This window comes from Gadus chalcogrammus, chromosome 16, assembly GCF_026213295.1.
Source record: "Gadus chalcogrammus isolate NIFS_2021 chromosome 16, NIFS_Gcha_1.0, whole genome shotgun sequence".
Lineage (NCBI taxonomy): Eukaryota > Metazoa > Chordata > Actinopteri > Gadiformes > Gadidae > Gadus > Gadus chalcogrammus.
Window position 1 is genome coordinate 11,191,102 of NC_079427.1, and position 27,500 is coordinate 11,218,601.

A 27,500-nucleotide genomic window follows, 5' to 3' on the forward strand; every position below is an offset into this window, starting at 1 on the left:
TAGCCTGTAGACACAAACCTGCAGACACACACACGCCCTGAAGACCCACACCTACAGACACAAACCCATTCTGCAGACACGCGCCTGCATACACACAACTCACCTACAGACACACACACAGCCCGGAGACACAAACCTGCAGAAACACACACACAGCCTGCAAACACACACCGTGGTTTGAGACACAGACCCAACCAGACCCCTCTCACCACAACCCCCACCACATCAACACAAACATGCGCGCACACAAACACACACGGGCGCAATGTGCGAAGCGTTAGTTTGATAGGCATACAGCGTGATTAGGCAGATCTCCTATCCATCAGAATTAAGTCATTTAGTTATGGAGGGGAAGTTAAAACAGTAAGTAAAGTAAACAGAGCAGAAGCTTTTAATTTCATAAATACCCTGAGGACATAAGCACAAAGACAGAGCCTGGTAACAGGATCGAGGGCGTTCCTCCTCTTGTCTCCACCTCGACCGCCCTGTTTGGGACAATATGTGGGCTTGACAATGGCTCTGGCGGTTACCTGAGACAGTCCTGCGGGTTCATCTGGCCTTGGCCCAGGTCTCTGTCCGCGGGGAGGGGCTGTGACAGCACATCCACCCAGTTCAGGGTAGCCGGCTTGGACGGCCGACTGGAACGTTGCTTCATCTTTTTGGCTGAGAGAGGAAAGGAAAAACACCACCCGTGTCAAAGGACGAGAAAAGGCCCACAGCAACAGAGGCCAGGGGTGTCAGAGTTTGATGAAGACCTTACAACAAACATTGCACACCATTAAGTTTACATTTATTCTTGCATCTGCATGTCTACTACTCTTATCGTATGGTGCACAGCCACACAGTTTAGACAAGTTCTACTGTCCTGTTCTTTCCACGGTCAAACTCACATTTCCCATTAGGGATCAATACATTTACGTTTAGGGCATTTAGCAGACGCTTACCCAAAGCGACGTACAATAAGTACATTTGCCAGAAGAAAGAGACACAACAATATATCTCTGTCGGTACAGTTAGGATGTTCATAGAACCAAGTGGCACGCACTAACAATATTTTGGCTAAGCCCTTCATGTACAACAAAGACAGTACTCAACAAAGCACATCCCGGTCTATCTTCAACCCCCACGTGATCCCGAGTCACGTGATCAACCCCCCCCCCCCCCCCCCCCCCTGACAAAACCCACCGCTGGTCGTCCGGGAGTACTGGAGCTTGGCGTACTCGGCCCCCGACTGACCGGCCTGGATGGTCCACTGGTCCAGGCCCTGCTCCAGCCCCGCCAGGCTGCTGTGGGTCAGCACGGGGGTGCTGGCGTAGGGGTCGGGGCCCAGGGAGTAGGGCACGCTGGAGTAGGTGTCGTAGTAGGTGAGCAGGTCCTCCTCCGCCGCCGTGTTGATGGTGCTGTAGATTGGGCTGTCGCTGGACTTGGAGCTGTACTTCTCCGACTGGGCGCTGGGGAAGTTGTGGAGGCCGCCTCCTGTGTGGGGAGAGGAGGGTCGGGATATGGAGCGCCGAGTGAACGGACTGCAGTTAAACAGCGCTGTTCTAACCAGTGGCCACTCAAAGCGCTTTACAGTACTGCCTCACATTCATCCGTTCATGCACACATTCACACTCGCGATGGCGTTGTCAACCATGAAAGGGCCGACAGCCAGCTCTTCAGGAGCAGCTAGGGAGAGCTGTCTCGCTCAGGGACACCTCGACACCCAGCTAGAAGGAGCCGGGGATTGAACTCGCAACCTTCCGGTTAACAGCCAACTCGCTCTACCTCCTGAGCAACAAGCCCCCTGAATGCCGCCTGTACATAAGTCTACGTTTTAACTTTTCCAAACATCTTTCACCTAATGATGCCCGTTTCCTACCCCCAACGGTAGGGAATCCCAGTAGGAAATGAACGCTTTATTTATAATTCAGTTGGCGTTGCAGTTCTTGTGTGTTTTTTTGTGTGTTTGTTGTGTTCTTTGTTGTATTGTCTGTATTAGTAGCGGTTCCAATTAGTTATTTGTTTGTTGCTGATGTTTTTGCGTCCATCAACTCTTTGTGCAGTGGAACACATTCCTTTTTTAATGAAGTTACCGGCGAAATGTTCAACGCAATCATCCCCTGCCGTGTGATTGTTGACAGTAATCATGAATCACCTCATAACCATTGATTCATATACTACTTGTTTGGTTTGCTTGTGTTGTGCCTTTACCGGTGAAGTATCTATCTGGGGGCCCCAGCTTGCTGGAACAGGGGTAGACAGACTCCTTGCTCTGCTGGCTTAGATTCGAGGCGTGCCAGGACTCGGCCAGCCAGGGGTAGGTGCCCATGTTTGATCCCAACATGCCTGGCCTGGGAACAAACAACAGGGAGCAGAGGAAAACATCAAAACATTTTCCAGGTGAAGTGTGACTGTTGTGCAACGGTTCTACTATTTGAAACTGTTGTGTAACGTTTGTATGATGAGTATCTGTTGTGTAACTGTTCTATTATGTGTAACTGTTCTATTGTGTGTAACTGTTATATTGTATGTAAATGGTGTATTATGTGTAACTGTTCTATTGTATATAACTGTTATGTTATATATTACATATTGTATTATTTAGCGAGACAGGGAACTGTACCCTCCGTTGATGATTCCGGATCCTTCTCCATGAGGAAAGCAGACTGGAAGGACAGAAGAGGGAACAAACTGGCAGTCTGGTTGGGTATCTTCAAACGCAGCTCTTTCTCTCAAGGCCACAGTGAGCAAGTCTGTCTGTCCCAGCTGGGATTTAATTATTAAGTACGCAGATTTTACATCAGGCGTACGCCGGTGACCTAAATGCACGCTCCACTGTTTGAGTCTGCAGTTCTGAGAGCAGATGTACGTTTCATTAAAATGAGTAATACACTTAAACACTACACATCATTTCCCTTCTTTTTTTTCTCTCCGTATTCATGGGCAGTTAGGGCTGCAAAAACAACATGAAACCATGTTTAACGACAAGAAAAAGTAAAGAAAGGAAACGCTAAAGACCCACGCTGGAACGACTGATTCAGAACAGCCATTGCCCACAAACCCAAAATAACACACCACCCTCCACCTAAAACCTCCGTCTAAGTTCCTTCACACCCACGCCGAACCGTCCCCACCTGCAGGGGTGTAGGCGAAGGAGGTGGTGTAGTGGCCCAGCTGTTTCCTCCGGCGGTGGCGGCAGTACAGCCAGCCGCTGAAGCCCATCAGCACCACCCAGGACGCCACCCCCAGCCCCGCCATGAAGGCCGGCTGGCGCACCACCCCCGTGATCTGCTCCCCCAGGCCCGGCCCCGCTCGCTCCGTCTCCCCCGGGACGGAGGTCCGGTCGGACCCCTGGAGCACCTGGGGGTGAGAGGAGGAGGAGGAGGAGGAGAGAGCGGGGTGAGTCATGGTTCTGTCCCGAGATGGTGGCTGCGAGGGTCGGTTGTATAAAAGATATCGAGGTCAACATGACATATCATTGAATTCATTATTGATAATTCATGTAAAATGTTTGTTTTACCAAGTTAAGTACCATAATGTTGTGCCATTTAGCCAATGCTTTCATCCAACACAAATCTCAGTTCGAGGTCGAGGGTCAGCAGATAACGAGGTTTGAACTCTGGTTCCTCGCCCCCACATTTAACTCAGCCATACACCAGCACTTAATTCATTCACAAATTGTAATAATAATACTAATAATTAATAATGATAATTCATTGAATTAAGTCTCTGTGGCGATCTGAAGACCCCCGTGCACCGAACCAGAATTAAAGTTTAAATAATAATGACACATTACTAAGCTTATGCTGTTCCCAAACTCCGACAACTGGAGGACTGTAACCCAAACAAAAAGATGGAGGAAGCCTGGGCCGTCGAAGCCAGGACTTCCTCCTCCTAACCTGCAATTCCCAGACTCTCTAACTAACAACAGAAACACGAAAAAGAGCCTGTACTGACAGCCCTCCATTCACGGAACCCAAACAGCTCAGGACAAAGTGACAACAGAACGACAGGAGCTGCCAATAGTGAGAGGCCCAGTGGGGGAACACATGGCCACGCCTTAAGTAGCGGCAGTAGCAGTAGCAGCTCCAGCCCCCGAATCAGGAGCACCTGACAGACTGAGAAGGGAATAAAGCAGGAGGGATCAGCAAACAAGGGCAGCCGCGTGACACTCACTGAGCAGCAGGTCGACTGGCGGGCTGGGGGGGCCCTCGCCCAGAGCGGTGACGGACGCCACCATGACGCTGTAGCGGACCCCCGGCAGCAGCCCCGTCAGCAGGATGGACAGCACCGCCCCGTCCACCGTGCGGTTCATCTGGCCCCCCCTCTCCGAGGCCCCCAGACACCACACCTGAAGGAGGGGGAAGGAGGGGTCAGCAGAGGTCAGAGGTCAGCATGCCACCCGTAGCCAGCGATGAGGTCGTCGAGGTCCAGCCGAGGACCTTTTTTTTTTTGCAGAGATGAGAAGGAAATTCAAACCGAAATGCAAGTGTATGCAGAATTAGCGGTTGAGCTCTTTTTCCGAGGTGGGTAAATGCTTAATTCGGTTGAGGCTTGTTACTTTGTGTCCGCCGTGTGTCGTCCCCCCCCCCCCCCACCCTCCCCAACATAACCCCCCTCCCCCCTGACCACAACTATCTCTAACCCTGGCAACGGCCTTGGTCAGAGATATCTTTTTTGGGGGCGGTGGGTGATGTGGTATGTGGTTGAGGTACCGCGCACAAAGACAACTCAATGTTTCCCGTGACCTTTGCTGATATCAGGTTAAGGGAGGACATGATGGATGTCACTTGTCATTTTGTAAACGTTTTTCAGTTGATGTCAAGGAAAGTCAAGGATTTCTGCCCAGCCGTTCATCACAGTTAGCGACTGAAAAAAAGGGGTTTACAAGCTCATACTCCATGAAAGCAACATCCTCTTTCGTTTTTTCAATTTGATGGAGGGAAATGAATTAGTGACGGCCAAGGAAATAATGGCCGGCAGCCAAGTTTAAATGAAAGTAGATGAAATGTCGTTTCTGGATGGCATCTCAACTGCATCACTCACTTTGCATGTATTTCAACCTGTTGCACTATTCACCCTCGGTAAGAAACAGATTATTCCAGGCTAACAGTCCAGGTATTTCTTCTCCATTATAGTTTCTTAACGTCTCACTTTGAAGTCCCTCACCGTGCATTTGAAATCACGTGTGTTCAGCTCAACAATATCATCTTTAATTGAGCATGACTGCATCTCAGCGCTTTTCGTCTCAAAGGCATAGTGGCTCTGTGGATGTATGTAGTAAACATAATTGTACACGGCGCTGTTAATGATGTCAATCTTCCCCCTAATAGACCTTCCGTCGTAATAACATGACAATACATAAACTACACGTAAAAAGAGCGAACCAAAACATACACAGACAGCACTAGGAACCTCCTCAGACAGGGACAAAGACTATCTTTGTCGTCAAATTGCGCTTTCTTTTTATCCAGATCTGTAGTAGTAATATGATGATGAGTTGAGTAATGTGACAGGAACAGAAAGCAATACAGAATGTGTGTTCGGTGTGGATGCTTCTCACATCGATGATGGAGCGATTAGTAATGCCTGCTGTTCTCACACTAATGGACAGATAATCATCTCAATCGCTCTCTCTCTCTCTGCCCCACAATCTATCTCCCTCTGTCTCTCTCTCTCTCTCTCCCTCTCTGTCATCCTCCCGCCCTGCAAAACAGTTGACAGGCACACACTGTGTGCTCAGTCAACAATATCAGGACCAAATTGGTTCCCTTTCAACAGTCAACTGCTCATTGGTCAGATAATAGCAAGTGATGACTGTTAATCCAGTCTATTCAAAATAGACCCCGCATTTCAATGGAACCCCATGATATACAAATGCATTTTACCCCAGCTTCAACCCTATTCATATAGTAACAGCATATACAGTTCATCTATATATACACACACACATATTTATACACATATATAAATATATATATACAGTATATATTTGGGCAGCCGCCAGGGAGGAGTGAGGGGAGTGGTAGGTCTGGCAACCTGCTGGCTCCACCCCCAAGCTATATATGGAATTCCTCCTTTTAACGAGACAAGCCTGCGGATCGTTAACCAGGGGTGCTAGGGCTTAAGAGGGCTAGCAAACAGACTTGTGAGGAGAAGTTGGAACTGGAGCTAGAGCTGGCGCTAGGGCTAGCACAGCACAGGACAGGACAGGACAGGACAGGACAGGACAGGACAGGACAGGACAGGACAGGACAGGACAGGACAGGACAGGACAGGACAGGACAGGACAGGACAGGACAGGCAGGATCTGTGTGATCGCCTGGAAGCACGGAGCGGCCTAAGGGAAAGAGATATGTGAAAAGTGTTGGACTGTATCACAGAAGAGGTGGACAACCCTTTTCCCACCCTGGTTTGGTTTGCTAGGTGAATAAACCATTCTGCACTGGAACTGCTCTCTGTGTTGTGTCATTTTGTCTGTTCGACTTGGTAGCGTGGAAACCCCACACCCACTGGCCCGCTACAATATATATATATATATATATATATATATATATATATATATATATATATATATATATATATGCATGGCATGTTCAGGGACATTAGCAGTTTGAGGGGTCATCAGTCAGTCACTCAATTAGGCACCCAGTCAGTCGGACAGTCAGTCAGCCACTCAGTCAGTCAGTCTCTCAGTCAGTCAGCCAGCTAGTCAGTTAATCAGTCAGTCGTTCAGTCAGTCTGTCAGTCGGTCATTCCGTCATTCAGTCAGTCAGTCAGCTAGTCAGTTTATCAGTCGGTCATTCAGTCATTCAGTCAGTCAGCCAGCTAGTCAGTTAATCATTCAGCCAGCTAGTCAGTTAATCAGTCAGTCATTCAGTCAGTCATCAGTCAGTCAGGGAGGGGGTCTCACCCGGTACTCGTGGATGATGCCGGTCAGGGTGCTGTGGGGGGGGGGCTCCCAGGACACATTGATGCTGGAGCTGTTGCTGAGCTGCACCACGGACACGGCCTGGGGGGGCACGCACAGCACTGGGGGAGAAAGGGGGGAGGGAGGGGAGAGAGAGGGGGAAGGAAAGGTCAGTTGATGATGGCATAATACGCATGTCATGCCTCTCTATCTCACCCTCTATATATATATATATATCCTTTTGTCTATCTCTCAATCTTTCTATCTATCTGTCCCTTTCTATCTGTCTATCAGTCAGTCATTCAGTCATTCAGTCAGTCGGTCAGCTAGTCAGTGAATCAGTCTCTCTCTCTCTCTCTCTCTCTCTCTCTCTCTCTCTCTCTCTCTCTCTCTCTCTCTCTCTCTCTCTCTCTCTCTCTCTCAATCATTAATTCATCCATCCATCTACCTTGTCATCCATCTACCCATTCACCCATCCATCTGCCTATCCGATCGGACGGACCCATAACAATCCCCCTCATGCACACACACACACACACACACACACACACACACACACACACACACACACACACACACACACACACACACACACACACACACACACACACACACACACACACACACACACTGTGCTACAGAGGACACAGCCTTTGTGTGTGGAGGGTATACCTCTCCAGTGACAGCAGAGCGGTCTCGTCCTCTCTGTCTCTCTGTCTCTCTGTCTCTCTGTCTGTCTCTCTGTCTCTCTGTCTCTCGTCCTCTCTGTCTCTCCGTCTCTCTGTCTCTCTGTCTCTCTGCCTCTCTGTCTGTCTCTGTCTCTCCATTTATTTGTCTCTCTGTCTCTCTGCCTCTCTCTCTGTCTCTCTGCCTCTCTGTCTCTCTGTCTCTCCGTCTCTCTGTCTGTCTGTCTCTCTGTCTCTCTGTCTTTCTCTCTGCCTCTCTGGCTCTCTGTCTCCCTGTGTCTCCGTCTCTCTGTCTCTCTGTCTCTCTGCCTCTCTGTCTCTGTCTCACTGTCTGTCTCTCTGTCTGTCTCTCTGTCTCTCTGTCTGTCTCTCTGCCTCTCTGGCTCTCTGTCTCCCTGTGTCTCCGTCTCTCTGTCTCTCTGTCTCTCTGTCTGTCTCTGTGTCTCTGTGTCTCTGCCTCTCTGTCTCTGTCTCACTGTCTGTCTCTCTGTCTGTCTGTCTGTCTGTCTCTCTCTCTGTCTCTCTCTCCTCCTAGTCTCCGTCTCTCCTCACCCTCTTCGGGGGTCCGCAGGCCCACCATCAGGCTGTCCACCCCCTGCAGCTCGTTGAAGTACGGCCGGATCTTGACCTCGTACTCGGTGTTGCCGCGCAGCTCGGCCAGGATGGTGCTCTGCTCCGGGGCGGACTCCACGTCCTGCACCAACCAGGAGCTGCCGATGGTCCGGTAGAACACGCGGTAGCCCTGCACGTAGCGCGATTGGCGCGCCACCTGACCAATCACAGCACACGAGACGAGTTAGAAACGCAGCAGCGGTCGAAGAATAAATGGTTCAACCTGGTCATGATGACATCGTATAATGAGATTTGACACATCGATAAATACAAACATTTGGTATTAACATACATTAAACATCCAGATATCACTTGAAAATAGTACTTAGCATTGTGTAGCATCTTATCCTAGCTATCTTTGTTGTGTACGGAGAATGGGTTAACCTGGTGATTGTCAGTGCTTGTCACATGGTTCTATGAACATCATTACTTTACCGACAGCAGAATATTGTTTCTCTTTCTTCTGACAGATGTACTTATTATGTCGCTTTGGATAAAAGCGTCTGCTAAATGCCCTGAATGTAAATGTAATGTAAATGGAATTGGGGGGGATTCAAATCTACATAAACAGTGTAAACAGGGAAGAAGGTAACCCTGGAGGTGAGCTAACGAAACGCGCGGCGACGCCGAGCCCCCCCCCTAGCAGATGTTTCTACTCACGGTCCAGGAGATCTTGGCGCTGGAAGGGGACAGCACCACGGGCTTCAGCATGTAGACAGAGACCTGGCCCAGCTCCTTCTGCACCTGCCTGTGGTCCACTCCCTGCTCGGTGGGGCTGCCGTCTGAAAGCACAACACAAGCGCCTTCCTGTAACCAGGCTTGAAGGCTGAAGGCAGCTCACCACAGCCCAGAGTCACAGCCTGGCACGCTGCTCAGGACTGGGGGAGACGTCAGAGCCTCACGGGCTGACATCGCCAGATGCCAGGGTCTGTGCTAAGCAAATGTTTTCATTTTATTTCATCTTGCATAAAAAAGAAAATCTGCTTTGCATTAAATGAAATGGCACTTAATGGAATCACTTATTGTATGTTGTACTTCATTGCACTTAAAAATGTATACTTAGCATTGTGAGGCATCTTATCCTAGCTGGTATTGTTGCATACAGGTAATGGATTCAGCTAGCGAATGTTAGTACTTGGTTTATCTTTCTTATGACAAATGTACTTATTGGAAGTCACTTTGGATAAATGCGTCTGCTTAATGCCCTAAATGTAAATGTAGGTGATGAAGATCTATTGTTTTACTGACCATTGTAAAGATATGAATAATGCATTCACTTTGTTACCACATAATGAATAAAGTGGCAGTAAACCAGCCCTCTGTTCTGTGTCTGGTTATCCAACACTAATAAGAGATGTTGGTCTTCCCCAGCACCGGTCCACTCACCCTGGGTTCTGACCGGCTCTGAGATGGGGCTGGGGTCGCTGAGGCCGTACGAGTTGACAGCTCGGACGATGAACAGATAAACTGTGTTGGGGAAGAGTCCTAGCACAGTGTGTCTCTCCTGCTTCACGTGGTCTGCTACGGTCTGCCAGGCGCTGCCCACTGATTGGCTGAGACGTGGAAGAAAGGAATGGTGATCAGCACATTTTTACACTCAGAATCAATCTAATTTGCCGTGTCAACATCCTGTTCAGCACTCCAGCCGTCAGCAAGCGTGGCGAATTGATGCAAGACTCCCTGTTTGTACTACGCCTTCTCTAGCGGGGGCTGGCAGAGCGTGGAGGTAACACTGCCAAGGGTTGGAGGTTCAATTCCCGTTGGGGCCGGCCAGTGCTATGGATGTACGCAGAAATGGCACGTACAGTGTTTCCCCTGTCTGACCGCCTTAGCGCGAGCCCTGGGAATATTTCAGCCACTGCTCAACGGCAAGCTGGCCTGTTTTACACATTAAAAATAAACTCTCCCGAGCACAGTTGACCAGAGATCATGTGGCCATGCAGGAAATGCGATTTTCAGGCAATTGCAGACGCTAGTGAGGCGAGCACTGAACTGCGGCAGTGAAGCACAAACAACTGCAATGGCTTCCCACTTCGAGTGCAGTAGCATCCGAATCTCTCCAGTCACCCGCTTAAGACTTAAGGCTGTATGTGAGTCTGTGTGTGTGTGTGTGTGTGTGTGTGTGTGTGTGTGTGTGTGTGTGTGTGTGTGTGTGTGTGTGTGTGTGTGTGTGTGTGTGTGTGCGCGCGAGGGTGTGTGCGTTTGTGTACATTTGTGTGTGTGTGTGTTTGCGTTTTTGAGTGTGTGCATTTGTGTACGTTTGTGTGTGCGTGTGTGTGTGTGTGAGTGTGCATCCTCCATGCATTTAACCCTGCGACCTCTAGCATCCAGTGTTTCCTGACAGAGTGATTACTCTGGCTGCTCGAACCCTCCCATCCATCAGCCTGGAGAGCGCAGCACTGGCCCGCATGACAATAATCAGCCTCAGCACCACTCACTTGTTGCTGGGGAGGCCGGGGGCCGGTAGGTGTTTGTTTTTTCCTGCGGATGCTCTGGCTGTCGAAGGGTTGCAGGGCGGGACCAATTGTATTACTTATCAGTTCGCTTTTGATTCTATTAGCAGATGCTTTTATTCAAAACGACGTGGAACCGAGAGACATTTATCATTTAGGAGCGGGCAGGGGGCTAGACGTCTTGCTCAACGATGCCTGGAAGCAGGCGACCGGGGATCACGGCTGGGAATCGAACCCCCTAGCCACTACTGCAGCGCCTGGCCCTCCCCCCTTTAAGTTGCACCGCACAGGCTAATTAGTTTTTATTGCTAACGTCGGGCTATAAATCACGGGCAAACTTGAGGAAGAGACACACAAGCGGATACGGCGAGGGTAGCAGTTCAGTCTCACTACCCCTGGACGTATTCCCCATCGCTTGGGACCCTTCAAGGCGTTTGAGATGATGGATGAGACGGATGTCCCGGTATGGGAGAAAACACAGAATGATAGAGCACGCTAGGATGTCGCTTTAAGTCGTGTTTACCGACCGCTTTCATTTCTGGCTAGACATCACAGAGCCTCCCCTTGATTATAATCTTGTTGATGTCAATTTTACAACAAATTAATCTTCAACTGCCATATTGGATTAACCGACTAGAGGTGAATCGTGAGCCACCAGGTGACTACTGATGAAATTCACCAAAGTTCAACTGCAGCATAGATAACCGAGGTATTGGTGTGTTCAGTGAATGGAGGATGAAGTCTAGTACGGCCCATCAGGTCAGCATCTGTACAGTGGTGGTGGTGGTGGTGGGGGGGGGGTCCATGTCACTCAAGTCAAGTACATTTTTTAGTTAATCCCGTAATCACTGGCCTGGGAACCAGACAAATCGGAGAGCTCATGTTTAATTTGCTCCGGCAGATGGTCCGGCCCCCCGTTCCCGTTCAGACAGGAGAAGAGGATCCAACCGTTTGGTACGATGGGGGAGTTTGATAGGATGGCTAGATGACCAAGATGGCTGCCGTGGTCAGTTGACGGTCAGTTGAATCCGAGAAAGTATTTAACAAACTGGACCGTTTATTTTCTCTAGAAGCAGAACAAACATCTGCACTCAAAGCTTTCGTTGTTTAGAACGATGTGTGTGCCAATGTGTGTACTTCTGAAATGATTGGGTGAACGTTAAATTACCCGACACAGCCCTCGGCGCTACGCCACGAGCTATGCTCTGATTGGTTTTGCCTGTATCCAATCGCGTCTGGAGGTGTTTGGTTCCGCGCCCTTGATTACGCCCCTCTGAACGGTGGGTGGAGGTTCCAGACTATTACGCAAATGATTCAAACGCGGCGGCGATGACAGGATACTTAATCACAGGTACGGTCTCAAAGGGCTACACAGGCCATGTTCTATCACCCCCCCCCCCCCTGACCCGAGACCCGCCAGGGGGTAAGGAGAAGCCTTCCTTAACGACCGAGGGAGGCAGCACGTGATGGAGAGAGGGGGATGCCTCCTCCCAGGGTTCGGGGGGGTCGGCGTGTTGTCGAGACCCACCTGAAGGCCTCGATGATGTAGGAGGTGACGGCGGCTCCGCCCTCGTGGGGGTTGGACTGCCAGGTGAGGGTGACGGTGTTGCGGGTCACCTCCGTCACCACGGGCTTCTGCGGCGGTCCCGGCAGCTGGATGGACTCGGACACGCGGGACATCGACGCGTCTTCTGAAGCAGGGGCGATAAATACACACGTTGGGTTTTTTCATTTTAAATGGGAGATATTTATATGATAGAATAGAGTACGGTAAAGGGACTTTTATTTTGAAAAGGGGGTTCTTGGTGAGGTTGATTATTTACTATCTGATCATGTATTCATTTAGAAGACGCTTTTATAATGAGGGACTGATAGTGTATTCAGATCCATTTCATGATGGAGCTGGCAGGGGGTGTTCTACTGGTAGATAGTGGACACTGGGAAATCAAACCCAGCGCCTTTCAGCTGGACGTCAAACACCCTAGCCATTACAATATCCTGCCAACACTGGGTTGAGGGTAAGTGAATGAGTGCATGTGTGTGTGAGTGTGTGTGTGAGCGTTCATCTGTGCTTGTGTGTGTGCGTGTGTGTGTCTGTCTGTGTGTGTGTGTGTGTATGTGTCTGTGTGTGTGTGTGTGTGTGTGTGTGTGTGTGTGTGTGTGTGTGTGTGTGTGTGTGTGTGTGTGTGTGTGTGTGTGCGTGAGCGTTCATCTGTACTTGTGTGTGTGTGTGTGTGTGTGTGTGTGTGTGTGTGTGTGTGTGTGTGTGTGTGTTTGAGCGTTCATCTGTGCTTGTGTCTTTGGTTGGGTATACGTGTGTGCAAGCTTGTGTGCTTGACATCGTACATGCGTGTGCATGTGTGTAAGTGCATGCATGCTTGACAGCGTAGGTGCGTGCGTCCATGCGTAAGTGAGCATGCACGCTCACGTGTGTGCGTGTGTGTATGTGTGTGCATGTATGCATATGTGTGTGTGTGTGGTGCGCACCTCTGACAGTCAGCATGCCGCTCCAGCTGGACTCCCCCTTGGTGCTGGACACGGTGCACGTGTACATCCCAGAGTCGGTCTCCTGTCAGACAAACCCGACACCCCGCATCAAACACACATGTCTACTCTGAGCTCCGGCCAACGCGACCGACAGGGAATCAGATACAGGATTCAGATACAGGATTCAGATACTGGATTCAGATACAGGATTCAGATACTGGATTCAGATACAGGATTCAGATACTGGATTCAGATACAGGATTCAGATACAGGAATCAGATACAGGATTCAGATAAGATTACGATTATTATTGGGGATCGAACCGAGTACCTTTCAGCTCACCATTACCACTACAGCTTCCTGCATCTCCAAATCAAAATCGAGAAAATTGTGTTCCTCCTCCAATCCATGCTGTTAGTTAGCCTAAAAGCATAATTGCCTAAGTCATATTTTAAGGTTCATCTTGTATGAAGTGTAAAAATGCCAAAGTCAAATTGATGACTTTGGCAGATAGTGATTATGGAATGTAAAAACCACTCTGATTGGCTTAGGATATTGCCAATGAAGCAAAGTGAATCAGCAGCGCTAAGAGGGAAGAGTTGGGTTTGATATCACAATCCGGCCAAAATATGACTTAGGTAATTATACTACGAGGCTAACGATGTGAAATCGTACATGATATATGAAACGACATGTTATTCTTTCCCACACACACGGCTCTATAACTCAGCGAAACAAGTCTTGTTCCCCGAGAACAGCACTTTAGAGGCGGTACACGGCCGCAGGGTCATCGCATCACGACCGGTCTGCCCTTTAGCAGAGTGCATGCTAATGTGCTTCACCGGAGCTAAGCGGAGCTCTCTGCCAAACACGGCCGTACGCAGGCCCAGCTTGTTGCCATCTATCACCGGGTCCTACGAGACCACTGACCGCTGGCTGACTGCTCCCAGCTGCCCTGTGTGTGTGTGAGTGTGTGTGTGTGTGTGTGTGTGTGTGTGTGTTTGTGTGTGTGTATGTATTTGTGTGCGTGATTGTATTTGTTTGTGCGTATGTGTGTGTGTGTGTGTTTGTGTGTGCGTATGTGTGAGTGTGTGTGTATTTGTGTGTGTGACTGTAGGTGTTTGTGTGCATGTGTGTGTGTGTGTATGCATGTCTATGGGTGTGTGTTGGTGTGTGTGTGTAATGTGTGTGTTTGTGCGTACGTGTGTGTGTGTATGCGGGTGTATGTGTGTCTGTAATGTGTGTGTGTGTGTGTGTGTTTGTGTTTGTGCGGATGTGAGTGTGTGCATGCATGCGTGCGTGTGTGTATGTGTACATGTTTGGCTGTATCTGTGTCCTTGTTTGTATGTGTGTGTGGGTATTTGTGTTTGTCTGACGTGTGCGCGTGGGTGTTCTTGCATGGGTGCGTGTGCATGCGTGTATGTGTCTGTGTACATGTGCAAGTTTGTGTGTGTGTGTGTAGACTGCACGTAGCTTTCCTTTTAACTGTGACTTTAACCAGGAGCCTAAAATATTGAGAAACAGGAGGGGGGGGGGGAGCGGGTGTATTTTTAGCCTCCCATCCGTCATCTCCCCCTCTCTCGTCATCTTCCTCCTCGTCATCGTCTGGGTAACGAGCTAATGTGATTCTTCTGTTCCGCTGGAGTTCTGGAAGAGTTCGCCCGTCGAGCTCATCGGACCGAACGCTAATTCCCTCACGTGTGCTAAGCTACGTCGCTGGGCGTGACGCTATAGGAAATCGACAACACACACCAACTATCTCTCTCTCTCTCTCTCTCTCACTCTCTCTCTCTCTCTCTCTCTCTCTCTCTCTCTCTCTCTCTCTCTCTCTCTCTCTCTCTCTCTCTCTCTCTCTCTCTCTCTCTCTATATCTCTCTCTCTCTATCTCTCTTTCTCTCTCTCTCTCTCTCTCCCTTGCACTCTCTCTCTCTCTCTCTCTCTCTCTCTCTCTCTCTCTCTCTCTCTCTCTCTCTCTCTCTCTCTCTCTCTCGCTCTTCTCTCTCTCTCTCTCTCTCTCTCACACACACACACACACAGGAATAATGAAGCAAGTAGCTGTGCATAACACCGGCTACAAGATTTAATTAAACTCAGAGCGAGATCGTTAATCATCTATAGCCGGTCAATTAAGGGAAAATGATGCAGGGTTGCTCTGCTACGCGTACACGCATAAGAAACGCACACACACACACACACACACACACACACACAAGCACGCACATTCGTACACAAACACAGACACACACGAACAGACAGAAAAACAAATATACACACACACACACACTCATAAACACACACACACACCCTCGTAAACACGCGCACACACACACAGTCACACTCTAACCTCTGGGTGGAGGAGGTTAAGCCACAAAGCGTCCCCCCTCCCCCCCCCCCCCCCCCCCAGCCTCTCCTCCATCAAAGGGGAACTCATTAGCGTTTATCAACAAGCTCCTTCATTAACATTACAATTACAGCGCATGAGCCCATCATCGGGACCACCGGAGATACGGTCGCTGGGTGGGCCGCATCGCTCTCTGCCAAGCTCCCGTTTCACCTTCATTTGATTTGGAAAAAGAACCGAGCTGGGAAATGGAATGGGGTGGCTGTGATTGAACCAGGCTGGAGGGGGGGGGGTACAAAGTGCCCCCCCATTAGGGCTGCGGGGGGAACGGCACTCGGAGTGGGCGGCTGCAGCACAAGTTTCACACGGCTGTCCTTGATGCATCCATTAAGGCGCGAGAGCTTTCAGAGGCAGACCCTCTCTGGGCCGCTTCCACCAAATGACAGGTTCCAGCGCTGGCAAGCACAACACACACCACGCCCCGGACACTCGAATGCATGGCGAAGGCATTGCACACACAAGTAGACACGCACACACAGGCGCACACGCACACACACACACACACACACACACGCACGCACGCACACACACACACACACACACACACGCACGCACCACACACGCACACACACACACGCACACACGCACACACACACACACACACAGACACACACACACACACACACACACACACACACACACACACACACACACACACACACACACACACACACACACACGCACGCACGCACACACACACGCACACACACACACACAAACATATTGATCTATTGTCTGCATAAATGCATTCACATACATATGCATTCATGGATGTGCCCACTTGTACACATTCATGAATATGCACACACTCACACATTTGTGCATCCAAACACCGACAGACACACACAGACACACACTCACACACGCACACCCACACAATTACCCACACACAGACACACACACACACACACACAAACACCCCCCCCCCCCCCCCCACGCAAACTAACACACAAACACACACACTCACACACACCTTTACGTCGGTGATTTGCAACGTGCCATTTTCCATCAAGGTCGTGCGAGGCTTATCTCCCTCCACTCCCTCTCCATCCTTCTCCCAGGAAATCCTGACGGACGATCCACCAATGACATGGCAATGGAGTTGCGCGGCGGTGCCACGCGACACTGTTTGATTGGCTGGGCCCTGGCGGATGATTGGGGGGATGTGACCGGAGGGACCTTAGGACGACACGGTTGGGGGGAGAAAGGCAGAATTGGATGTCACTTTATCCTGAAAAGTCCCCTTAAAAGTTGTGAAGACCTGCAACTGACATTTCTTATCTCTCTCTCTCTCTCGCATGCCGTTGCTCTAGCTTGCTCGCTCTCGCACGCTCTATTGCTCTCTCTCTCTCACTTTCGTGCTCTCTCTATCGCTCTTGCTCTCTCTCTCTCACTTTCGCTCTCTCTCTCTCTCTCTCTCTCTCTCTCTCTCTCTCTCTCTCTCTCTCTCTCTCTCTCTCTCTCTCTCTCACTTTCGCTCTCTCTCTCTCTCTCTCTCTCTCACTTTCGCTCTCTCTCTCTCTCTCTCTCACTTTCGCTCTCTCTCTCTCTCTCTCTCTCTCTCTCTCTCTCTCTCTCTCTCTCTCTCTCTCTCTCTCTCTCTCTCTATTTCCCACTCTGTCACTCTGTCTGTCTCTTGCTCTCTCCCTCTGCCTCTTTGTCTCTCCCCCAACTCAATCTCTCTCTCACAACATGTCAGCCTGCTAAATACTGACCCCCCTCCACCTCCAGCAGGGCCTTGGTGAGCACGCTTCCTGCCACGCTGATGGCCTGACAGATGTAGAAGCCGGCGTCCTCCGGGTGGACGTCAGCGATGCCCAGCTGCCCCCCCATGGAGACCGAGTAGCGGCCTGACTGGGAGGGCGGCTGGCCAGGGAACAGCAGCATCTACACACACACACACACACACACACACACACACACACACACACACACACACACACACACACACACACACACACACACACACACACACACACACACACACACACACACACACACACACACACAACATACAGACACATTCATTCACACGGACACACAACATAAGCACACACGCATACATTCATACACACACACAACATACAGACACACACACATACCATTGAAAGACAGATAGACACACATACACACACAAACACACACAAACCCATGCACAAACACACACAAGAAAATAATAATATTAATTTATACGACATAAAATTGTTTTTGTACCAACAGCCAGGGCAAATGTAACCCGATTGCACACAAACTGAACAACAACAACAACAACAACAACAACAACAACAACAACAACAACAACAACAACAACAACAACAACAACAACAAGCCGGATAGCCCTGTTTGGGCCGGATTGGTCAGTTGGTGTGTTGGGATGTTACTGGTTTGCTGACAGACGCTCCAGAGCTGCCCCAGTCTGGTCCCAGTAAGAGAGATGAACGTGAACCTAGGCGGGTGGGGGGGACCTTCAATCCAGTCATCCGTCCAGTTCATCCCCTAAGAGGCTTACTGGCCGCCAGTTGAGGGTGGGGGCTAGGAGGCTGCAGATAATCCCCCCCTCCTGCACCACCCACCACACACCACCCACCACACACACACAGACACACGCAGACACACGCAAACACACGCAGACACATGGACGGACACACGAGTACAAACACGGAGACAGACACATGCACACACGCACACACGCACATATGTGTGTGTACACATATGTACACACACACACGCGCGCGCGCACATGCGTACACGCAGACACACGCAGACACACGCACTCACACACACACACACCCAAGCACACACACAGACACACACGAACACACACACACACACACACACCCACACACACACACACTGTGGCAACCCGGCCCAGGCCAATTAAGGGTATTGAGAGCACCTGAGGAACAAGTGGAGAAGCAGGGCTTAAATAGCCTGCTTCTCCACTCATTCGGGGCTCTCCCAGCCTTGGAGCTCCTGCACGGAGAGACCGGTCCTCGTGGGTGACGGGATTCCACCCACGAAGGAGGGGACCGTGGATTCCTCAAGGTTTACGTTATTTGTGTTTTGGAGAGACTTTTATGTTCTGTAATTAAATATGCCTTTTTGTGGCTTTTCACCAACGAAATGCTGTCCTGTTTGGGAGGAGTTGGTGCGCTCAACGTGGCGGGTTGCCACAACACACACACACACACACACACACACACACACACACACACACATACACACACGCACACACACACACAAAGCAATGCAGACCAGGGGGCAGGCAGGCCTGTATCCGGTTCAGACAGGTCGTATATTGGTAACTTCCCATCCCGGCAGTCGTCTGGCTTCAAGGCGTCCTGAACCATCATGTGTCGGAGATGCAGCACCTGATCCATCTCGCCTGCCGCTGCCGCCGCCGCCGGGTATTTATAAGTAAGCGCCGCGTGGGAGGCAGAGACCCACAATGCATTGCGCCTGTGTGTTTGTGTGCTTCTTTTGTATCCTCTTCGTATCTTTCTGCCCAGAAGAAGGAGTCGAGAAGAAGCATTCTCAGCAGGTGTACACCACCCCCCCGCCTCCACCCCCCCTCTACCAACCCCCCCGCCACACACACACACACACACACACACACACACACACACACACACACACACACACACACACACACACACGCCTGCCTCCTCCACCCTCCTTCCCTTCCATGTATTTAACTCTGTAACTCGCTGCTCGCGGCAGAAAGTGTTCCCGCCAACGTCACGCCGCCGCGATGCCTCCCAACGCACGTGTGTCCTCCGAGCCACCTGTCAGCACCATCCTCCCCCCCCCCCCCCCTTCTTATGCTCATCAGCCGAGCTCATCAGTGGGCTGTGGTGTTGCGCGTGGGCAACAAAGACGAAGACGAAGGGTGTGAACTTGGACAATTACAGCGAGGCGAGTGTTCCAGCCCGCCCCGAAAGTGATTCACTCTCAGCCATCAACACCGACACCAACCACGTGTGAAGAAGAGACCGTCTTTTGTTCCTGCTGCCGCGATGAAAGACTTAAACACTCACATCCAAGTGTTGGCTTTGAAAGAGTTGAAACAAGAAAACGTGCCGCAAATGAGTTTTTCCTTTCAAACGGGGCTCAACAGGTCGGGGGGCTCCTCCACAGAACCTCTCCGTGGTATTGATTTTTGATGTGGGTTTCCATTAAGGCACCATTATTGTGTCCTCTGAGGCTTCACTCCGCTCCCCGTCCCCTTCCTACCTGGCTGCCCTCTTTCTGCCAGAAGATGGCGGGCGGAGGGTTCCCGGTCGTCCCACATTGGAAGGTGGCGCTCTTTCCCTGGGCTGCGATCTGGTCGCGAGGCTTTATGGAGATCTGCGGGGGCACTGCGGGGAGAAACACAGGGAGAGGCCGGATCAGTCACGCGCACGTTACCGTCGGAACGCTGGCCGGAATAGTTTGCAGGGAATATAAAACCCACTGGACTGGGCCCGAGTTATGGGAGCCATAAGTCACTGTGAGACAGCGGTTGGCTAACTGGGGTATGCGCAACCACGCCCCCCCCCCCTACCCCCTTCCTCGAGGGAGTGGGTACGAGTGGGGCAACGCTGAGGCGATTTATCTTCCAACAGGTAATGTGTTTTCTTTGCCCGGTGTTGTGCCTCGGTGGTACACACACTCTTAGAGGTTTTATATCTCCGGGGCAACAACACTGACAACGTTTTATCGTCGGATCCACTGCTCTGGTGTACAATTAGTGATATTCCGCAATCTTTTTATGGGTGAGGGGTTTTTTTTGCTCGCAAGGTAATGTATCTCAGTTACTGCGGCGGCATTACAGAATCGTCTCGATTTTGCAAAGCGCATGGTTAAACTTTGCCTAAGTGTTTGGCCATGAAACAACGTCACTAATACTTACACAGCTCATCTGTTTTCATGCCTGGGAGGACTTTGGATCATGTTATCCTCACGATGTATCGTGTGCTGGCCTTTTGCTCGTAGGGTAATACCGTTGATTAATCAGAAGGCAGAAGGGAACACTTGTCCTTGGTTTTCGATGCTCGTGGTTGGGTTTTATAAATATTTGTTTTCTTCCTGCGATATAACATCTTCAAAAAGAATTGTTTGTGGTTCTGAAAAAAAAAGTTAGGACCATCTAATTAAATGATTTTCAGATGCAGGGGTTCAGAGTTGTGTCCAGCGATGTGTTTACCGATGTGTGTGGATGTGTTCATCTGCCTGATAACTGATCAACTACACCAGATCACTGGACTGACCTCACTGTCATGGTGACCTCTCTAGAGGAATACTGAACTGATGGCTTACTTCCTGAGTCATGCCTACTCCCTCCTCCCTCCCCCTCCTCCTCCTCCTCCCCCCTCCTCCCCCCTCCTCCCCCCTCCCTCCTCCTGCTCCCCCCTCCTCCCCCCTCCCTCCAGGGCCTGTATCATCACACCTGCGCCCTGCTCTAGATGTTTGCATACATTAACTCACCGACACGCACACGAATCACAGCAATACTGATTACAACCACAGTACTGTTCCTTTTACCCCCTAACTGCTTCGACTGATACTGCTACTTATAAGACTACTACTTAACAAAAAAACTTTTTTATTCCTATTCCTATCCAAATTGATAATACAAAATACTAACACAAAAATGTAAATATAAGTAAACGAGTAATGAAGCTAGAGCAGCTTTTAAAAGTTGTCCGAGTTCAAAAATGTTTCCTAGTTTTTGAGGCGTAATTGAACGGCCAGCAGCTGCACGGCCTGCAAATGAGAGACGGACAGAATGAGGGATTAACGCGCGTCAAACTCCGGTGACACACTCCCCTTTGCATCCCCGTCCACCGCGCCAAAGTGCCAGATGTGTGCGGGCGATACCAGACCTTTTAATCTGGCGTACATTAAAGTCTCTCCCTGGCCTGATTGTGGCGCGGGCCGGACGCTTCTCCATGGCTTTGCAGCCGATGGAACGCCGTTTCCCCACGCCATTAGCCGCGAACAGATTTTAGTATAATTTCTTTATATAAACGGAGTCCACATGGATATTGCTCATGGATTAAAAAACGAACAGGAGGCAAAGTAACAGCAACAGAAGGGGGCCGACCGGCATGACGAAAGAGGGGAGAAACATGAAGGGGATGAAACATGAATGAGAGGGAGGACAGGTAGAGGGGACTTGTGAAAGGAGAGCGAGGCCACGACGCAGGACAGCCGCTGACTGCTGTCTGCCGCATGGAGCATGAGACGCACCTGGTTAGAGGTGTTCTCTACAATCGAGGTGACAATCGCTGACGGGGAAGCGGAGATGTGGCTAACGGTGGTATGAGTAATGGTGGACTGGAATGGTGGGAGAGTCATAGTAGGACAGGATGGGAGGGAGTGATTGAGGGAGAGAGGGAGGGAGAGAGAGAGAGAGAGAGAGGGAGAGAGAGAGAGAGAGAGAGAGAGAGAGAGAGAATCACACATACACACAAACACACACACACACACACACATAGTGTAGGCAGAGCGAGAGTGAATGATTGAGAACAAGAGATAGATATGGATATTTATGTATAACTATTCAGAGAGAGAAAGCAAGAGAGAGAGATATATTGAGCAAGATAGAGAGAGTGTGTGAGAGAGAGAGGGAGAGGGCGAGGAAGGGCAAGGTGCAGAGTGATAGAAAGAGAGAGAGTCGGAGAGAGGGATAGAGAGACACTGTTGGACAATGTGAGATATCTTCTAATGGTGGGACTGCTCTCTGGCCGTGTGTTAAAGCACACAAGTAACAAACATCTGTCGGATGGAGTAATCCATACGGTTTAGCATAAGCTTCTGGCTGCACAGGACACGGACCAGTCGAAATATCTCTCTCCATCACCCAAACAAACACACACACACACACACACACACACACACACACACACACACACACACACACACACACACACACACACACACACACACACATACACACACACACACACACACACACGCACGCACGCACGCACACACACACACACACACACACACACACACACACACACACACACACACACACACACACACACACACACACACACACACACACACACACACACACACACAGTTGTCCATGGCCTGTGTCACACCGCAAAAGCTTATGTTTGCACGGAAGGTACGTTGTGTTACTGCATGCATTAGTGAATGAATGTTTGCGTAGCGCTACACTCAGGGACTACACACAGTGTTGTTTGTCTATGCCTGATAGAGAGAGAGAGAGAGAGAGAGAGAGAGAGAGAGAGAGAGAGAGAGAGAGAGAGAGAGAGAGAGAGAGAGAGAGAGAGAGAGAGGTGAGAGAGAGAGAGAGAGAGAGAGAGAGAGGAAGGGAGAGAGAGGGAGAGATGGAAGGAGAAAGAAGGAGAAAAAAAGAGACAGAGAGAGGGAGATTGAGGAAGAAGGAGAGAGATAGGGAGGGAGAGATAGAGTGTAGAGCGTAGAACCCCCAGACAGATGACCTGGCTTGGCTTAAGAGGAGACAAGGGGGGGAGAGAGAGACAAATGGGAGAAGGAGACAATTGGGTGGGAAGCAGACAGACAAGATGACCGCTTGAGCTGCGCCTGAGCCTCCTGGGTCCCTTCGCCTGCGCAAGCGCGGGCGTGTGTGTATGTGTGTGTGTGTGTGTGTGTGTGTGTGTGTGTGTGTGTATGTGTGTGTGTGTGTTTGTGTGTGTGTGCGTGTGTGCGCGTGTGCGCGGTGTGTGTCTCACCGTGGACCTGCAGCATGGCCGACGCCTCCGTCTTCCCCACGCTGTTCTCCGAGGTGCAGGTGTACGTGCCCTCGTCCTCCGCCCTCACCCGCTGCAGACGCAGGCTGCTGTCCCCCCGGATCTCGAACCTGCGGACCCACGAGGACAACCGCTCAATACCGCCGGAGAAGGAAAGGCCAGCGCGGTCGGTCGGCCCATCGATCAGAGGAGAGAGACGTGCTGATCCACATCGCCCGATTAAAATTCATTTATGTAATAAACAAATATGGACCGAGAGATAATAATGTTATTAAATCAGAACAAACTAAATCACAGGTTTTTCCTTGAACGAGAACAGAGGAATCCATCTCTGCTGATGCAGGAGGATTTGGGCCGATTGATGTTGTCTGATAGCGGAGGGGCCATGAGTGTGAGTGTGTGGCAGGGGGGGTTGGTGGACTAGGGATGGGCATTGATCGTAATGAATTCTTTCGATCAAGTGATATTTTTGTCAATCAAAAGGAGGTTGTGCTGCATAGTGTGAGAACAGAACAGCCAAGCAACGGCTTGGCTCTTTAATACAGATTTTGTCTTTTTGAATAGTTTCCCTTGCTTAAGAGCGAATCGTTCAACTTTTCAAGCGCCGCATAGGCCTATAGCCTATGAGGCCTATCTTTTTTATTTGTAAACTGTTAAAACAGTTGTAGGTCTACACGTTAACTGTGTTGTATTATTGTTGGTCAATAAATACTTCACTGAGAAATTATGCAGTATTTTGTATCAAATTGTCCTCATCCGTGGATGACGACGTAGGAGAGTGCGGTACAACTACAACTACAACGGGTCGGGATTCGAACCGGCCACCCTCCGGTTACTGGTCCAACTCCTTAACCAGTAGGCTGAGGACAACCGCACGGATCGAGCCCAGTTGTTAAAAAGCCGGTCCCTAGTGTGGCCGCTGCTGCTCCTCACCTCCCCCGGGGAAGCTCCCCCTCCTCCCGGCGCCAGCGCACCGTGGGCGCCGGGTCTCCGTGGACGTCGCACAGGAAGTCCACCGTCTCCTCCTCCATCACCACCTGGTTGACCGGCCGCCGCATCAGCACCGGGCGCTCTGGGGAGGGGGAGGAGGGGGAGGAGGAGGAGAGGGGGGGGAGGGGAGGAGGAGGAGGAGGAGGAGGAGGAGAGGGGGGAGGAGAGGGGGGGTGGAGGAGAGAAGGAGAGAAAGGGAGGAGGAGAGGAAGATGGGGGAGGGGGAGAGGAAGGGGATGGAGGGTGAGGAGAGGAGAAGGAGGAGAGGGGAGGAGGAGGGAGAGAGGAGGAGAGGGGGAGGAGGATGGGGAGGGGAGGGGGAGGAGAAGGGAGAGGAGGGGAGGAGGAGAAGGAGGATAGGGAGAGAGGAGGAGAGAAGGACACAACGGGAGGAGGAGGAGATGAGGGGGAGATGAGGAGGAAGGGGGGAGGAGAGGGGAGGGGAGGAAAGGAGGGAAGGAAGGGGGGAGGAGAGGAGAAGAGGAGAGGATGAGAGGAAGAGAGGAGGAGGAGAGAAGGACACAAAAAAACAAGCTTAGTTAAATAACACACGGTACGCATAACAAATGAACCACCTTGAGCGGTTTCAACAGCCACCAAATCCACCTTAAGCCACACACGCGTCCCCTCTCTGTGACCCAGGGGCTCACCGTAGACCACCAGCTCGGCGGGGTCACTGTCCCGCTCTCCCACCATGTTGGTGCCCACGCACACGTACATGCCCGCGTCGCTCTTCCTCGTCTGGGAGATCATCAGCTTGCCTCCGCGCATCTGCATGAAACACACGGCGACAGAGACATCAGCCCCAGGGCCGTTCACACACACACACACACACACACCCTTCTTCACGCTCAGGAAACATTCGTTATCTTTCCTCACACAAACACCTCTTACTCATTTGTGTGTAGGGTGTGTACTGTGTGTGTTTCAGAGTGGGGAAGGGGGGGGGTTGCGTCTTCTGCATCCAAGGTTGCGTTGCACAGAGTGTGTCTGAGTGCATTTTTATGAGGTCGGTCGGATTAATGTCACACACATTATGTAATTACGTACAAATGCTTCTGTGGAGAAAACAAAAAACTTCAAAGTAAAAAAATTCTCTGATGGCTCTGAGAGAGAGAGACAGAGAGAGACAGAGAGAGAGACAGAGAGAGAGCAAGAGAGAAAGAGAAAGAGAGACAGAGAGAGAGAGAGAGAGAGAGAGAGAGAGAGAGAGAGAGAGAGAGAGAGAGAGAGAGAGAGAGAGAGGGAGAGAGAGAGACAACAAAAGAGAGAAAGAGACAGAGGGAGAGACAGATATTGACAGAGAGAGAGAAAGAGAGACAGAGAGAGAGACAGAGAGAGACCGATAGAGATAGAGACAGAGACAGAGACAGAGACAGAGGTAGAACTATACAGAGAGAGAGAGTAAGTGAGAGAGTGAGACAGAGAGAGCTACAGAGAGACAGAGAGACACAGAGAGAGAGAGACAGAGAGAGAGAGAGAGAGAGAGAGAGAGAGAGAGAGACAGAGAGACAGAAATGGAGCGAGAGAGAGAGACAGACAGAGAAAGAGAGACAGAAAGAGAGAGAGAGAGAGCGGCGGACTCACGGAGATGCGGTCGTCCTTGGCGGGGATGCGGGCGTTGTTCCTCTTCCAGGAGACGCTGGGCTCCGGGTGTCCCCTCGGCGGGAGGCACTCCAGCACCGCCGGCTCCCCCGCCGCCACCACCACGTCGCTGGGCGCCTGCCGGAAGTCGTCCCGCAGGACTGCGCCGGGGCAGGGGGGGAGAGGGGGGAGAGGGGAGGAGACAGGGGGGAGAGGGGGAGACACAGGGAGGAGACGGAGTTAGCGGTCGGCCAATAGGTGCAAGGCACTCTAGCGGCTAGGGGGCTTAGGCTCCGATTGGGGAAAGTTCTCGGTTTGAATCCCAATGTTTGTTTGGGCTCCGAGCGGGGAAAGTTCTCGGTTTGAATCCCAATGGCCACACCCTTAGGCGTTCTTGGGCTAGAGACGCCCTCACCCTGATGTGAAGGGTGATGACTCACACATCTCCTACGGCATCATCCTGGATAGAGGCTCCCGCTAAAAGGGATAAATGCGGAATATAAAACAACACAGTTATATCATGATAAGCTCATGTTAACCCATTAAGACGACCACCAGAGTGAATGGTAAACAAAATGCAATTATGTCGTGCTTTTCTAACAAGCGCTTCTACAATACTGCCTTACATTCACCCATTCATGCACACATTCACACACCGACGGCAGTGTCAAGCACGCAAGGCAAAGTTCCGGCTCGTCAAGAGCAGATACGGTGAGGTGCCTTGCTCAGGGACACCTCGACACTCCAGGGAGTGAGGAGCCAGGGATCAAACTAGCAACCTTCCGGTTACCAGCCAACCTGCTCTACCACCTGAGCCAAATGCCGCCACATACAGAGACCTGTATGAGCTACACCGTCCCAGGATTCAGACGGTGTTCCGGGCCTGAAGGGAGGGTATATTAGGAAGAAGAGAGAGTGAGAGGCGGTTCATTATGGGCACGTGCGTGAACTCTCCTATCAGCAACCTCGGCGCAGCGAGCAGCATTCTAATGTTTCCCTCTGCCTCGTGCTCGTCAGCTGTCAGAACCGATGAATAATGCACGTCCTTCCGTCCAACACGGAGTCGACAAATAACGGCACATCCATTATTTAACATCGTGTGAGGGGAGGGGAAAAGTGTCTCTGCATTCGGCAGGCGTCGCTGTCTTTGAATCAGGATGACACTTTCCATGCACAGCCCTAGAAGGAAGGGGCATCAACCCTTGGTAATATGACAAGGAGAAACGAACCTGGAGGTGAGATCAGAACCTCTAATGGGTGTCCTCAAGACATCCCTGGATGTGGTTCTCGCTCTCGCGTTCTCGTTCTCGTTGTATCTCTCGTTCTCTCTCTCTCTATGTCTCTCTATCTCTCTCTCTCTCTTCCGACCCTCTATCTTTCTCTCCCTTTCTCTCTCTCTCTCTCTCTCTCTCTCTCTCTCTCTCTCTCTCTCTCTCTCTCTCTCTCTCTCTCTCTCTCTCTCTCTCTCTCTCTCTCTCTCTCTCTCTCTCTCTCTCTCTCTCTCTCTCTCTCTCCCGACTCTCACTCCATGTCACTCCCGCCTAGAGGGGAAATGCTTCTCATCCCAACCCTTTCCCACCCTCCTCTTGGCTGTGTTGATTGATAGCTAAAAGGCAGAGGGGAGGAGCTTGGGCCGTGGATCCCTTTAAAAATGGCAGCCCTGTG

General features: G+C 50.8%; 1 protein-coding gene across 1 annotated transcript in view; it reads right to left on the reverse strand.

The window, feature by feature from the left end:
• LOC130405609 (roundabout homolog 2-like) overlaps window positions 1-27,500 on the reverse strand; it is a 52,589-nt gene that overhangs the window by 5,423 nt on the left and 19,666 nt on the right. The window contains exons 3-22 of the mRNA XM_056610786.1: window positions 25,839-25,996; window positions 24,902-25,022; window positions 24,195-24,333; window positions 23,244-23,371; window positions 19,765-19,889; window positions 17,247-17,418; window positions 16,505-16,710; window positions 13,131-13,212; window positions 12,172-12,334; window positions 9,577-9,743; window positions 8,851-8,972; window positions 8,131-8,347; window positions 6,896-7,014; window positions 4,159-4,333; window positions 3,994-3,998; window positions 3,117-3,333; window positions 2,606-2,648; window positions 2,194-2,333; window positions 1,189-1,476; window positions 531-663 (exon numbers count right to left, since the gene is read on the reverse strand). Coding sequence (XP_056466761.1) covers window positions 531-663; window positions 1,189-1,476; window positions 2,194-2,333; window positions 2,606-2,648; window positions 3,117-3,333; window positions 3,994-3,998; window positions 4,159-4,333; window positions 6,896-7,014; window positions 8,131-8,347; window positions 8,851-8,972; window positions 9,577-9,743; window positions 12,172-12,334; window positions 13,131-13,212; window positions 16,505-16,710; window positions 17,247-17,418; window positions 19,765-19,889; window positions 23,244-23,371; window positions 24,195-24,333; window positions 24,902-25,022; window positions 25,839-25,996 — 2,920 coding nt within the window. The remainder of the gene's footprint in view (window positions 1-530; window positions 664-1,188; window positions 1,477-2,193; window positions 2,334-2,605; window positions 2,649-3,116; window positions 3,334-3,993; window positions 3,999-4,158; window positions 4,334-6,895; window positions 7,015-8,130; window positions 8,348-8,850; window positions 8,973-9,576; window positions 9,744-12,171; window positions 12,335-13,130; window positions 13,213-16,504; window positions 16,711-17,246; window positions 17,419-19,764; window positions 19,890-23,243; window positions 23,372-24,194; window positions 24,334-24,901; window positions 25,023-25,838; window positions 25,997-27,500) is intronic.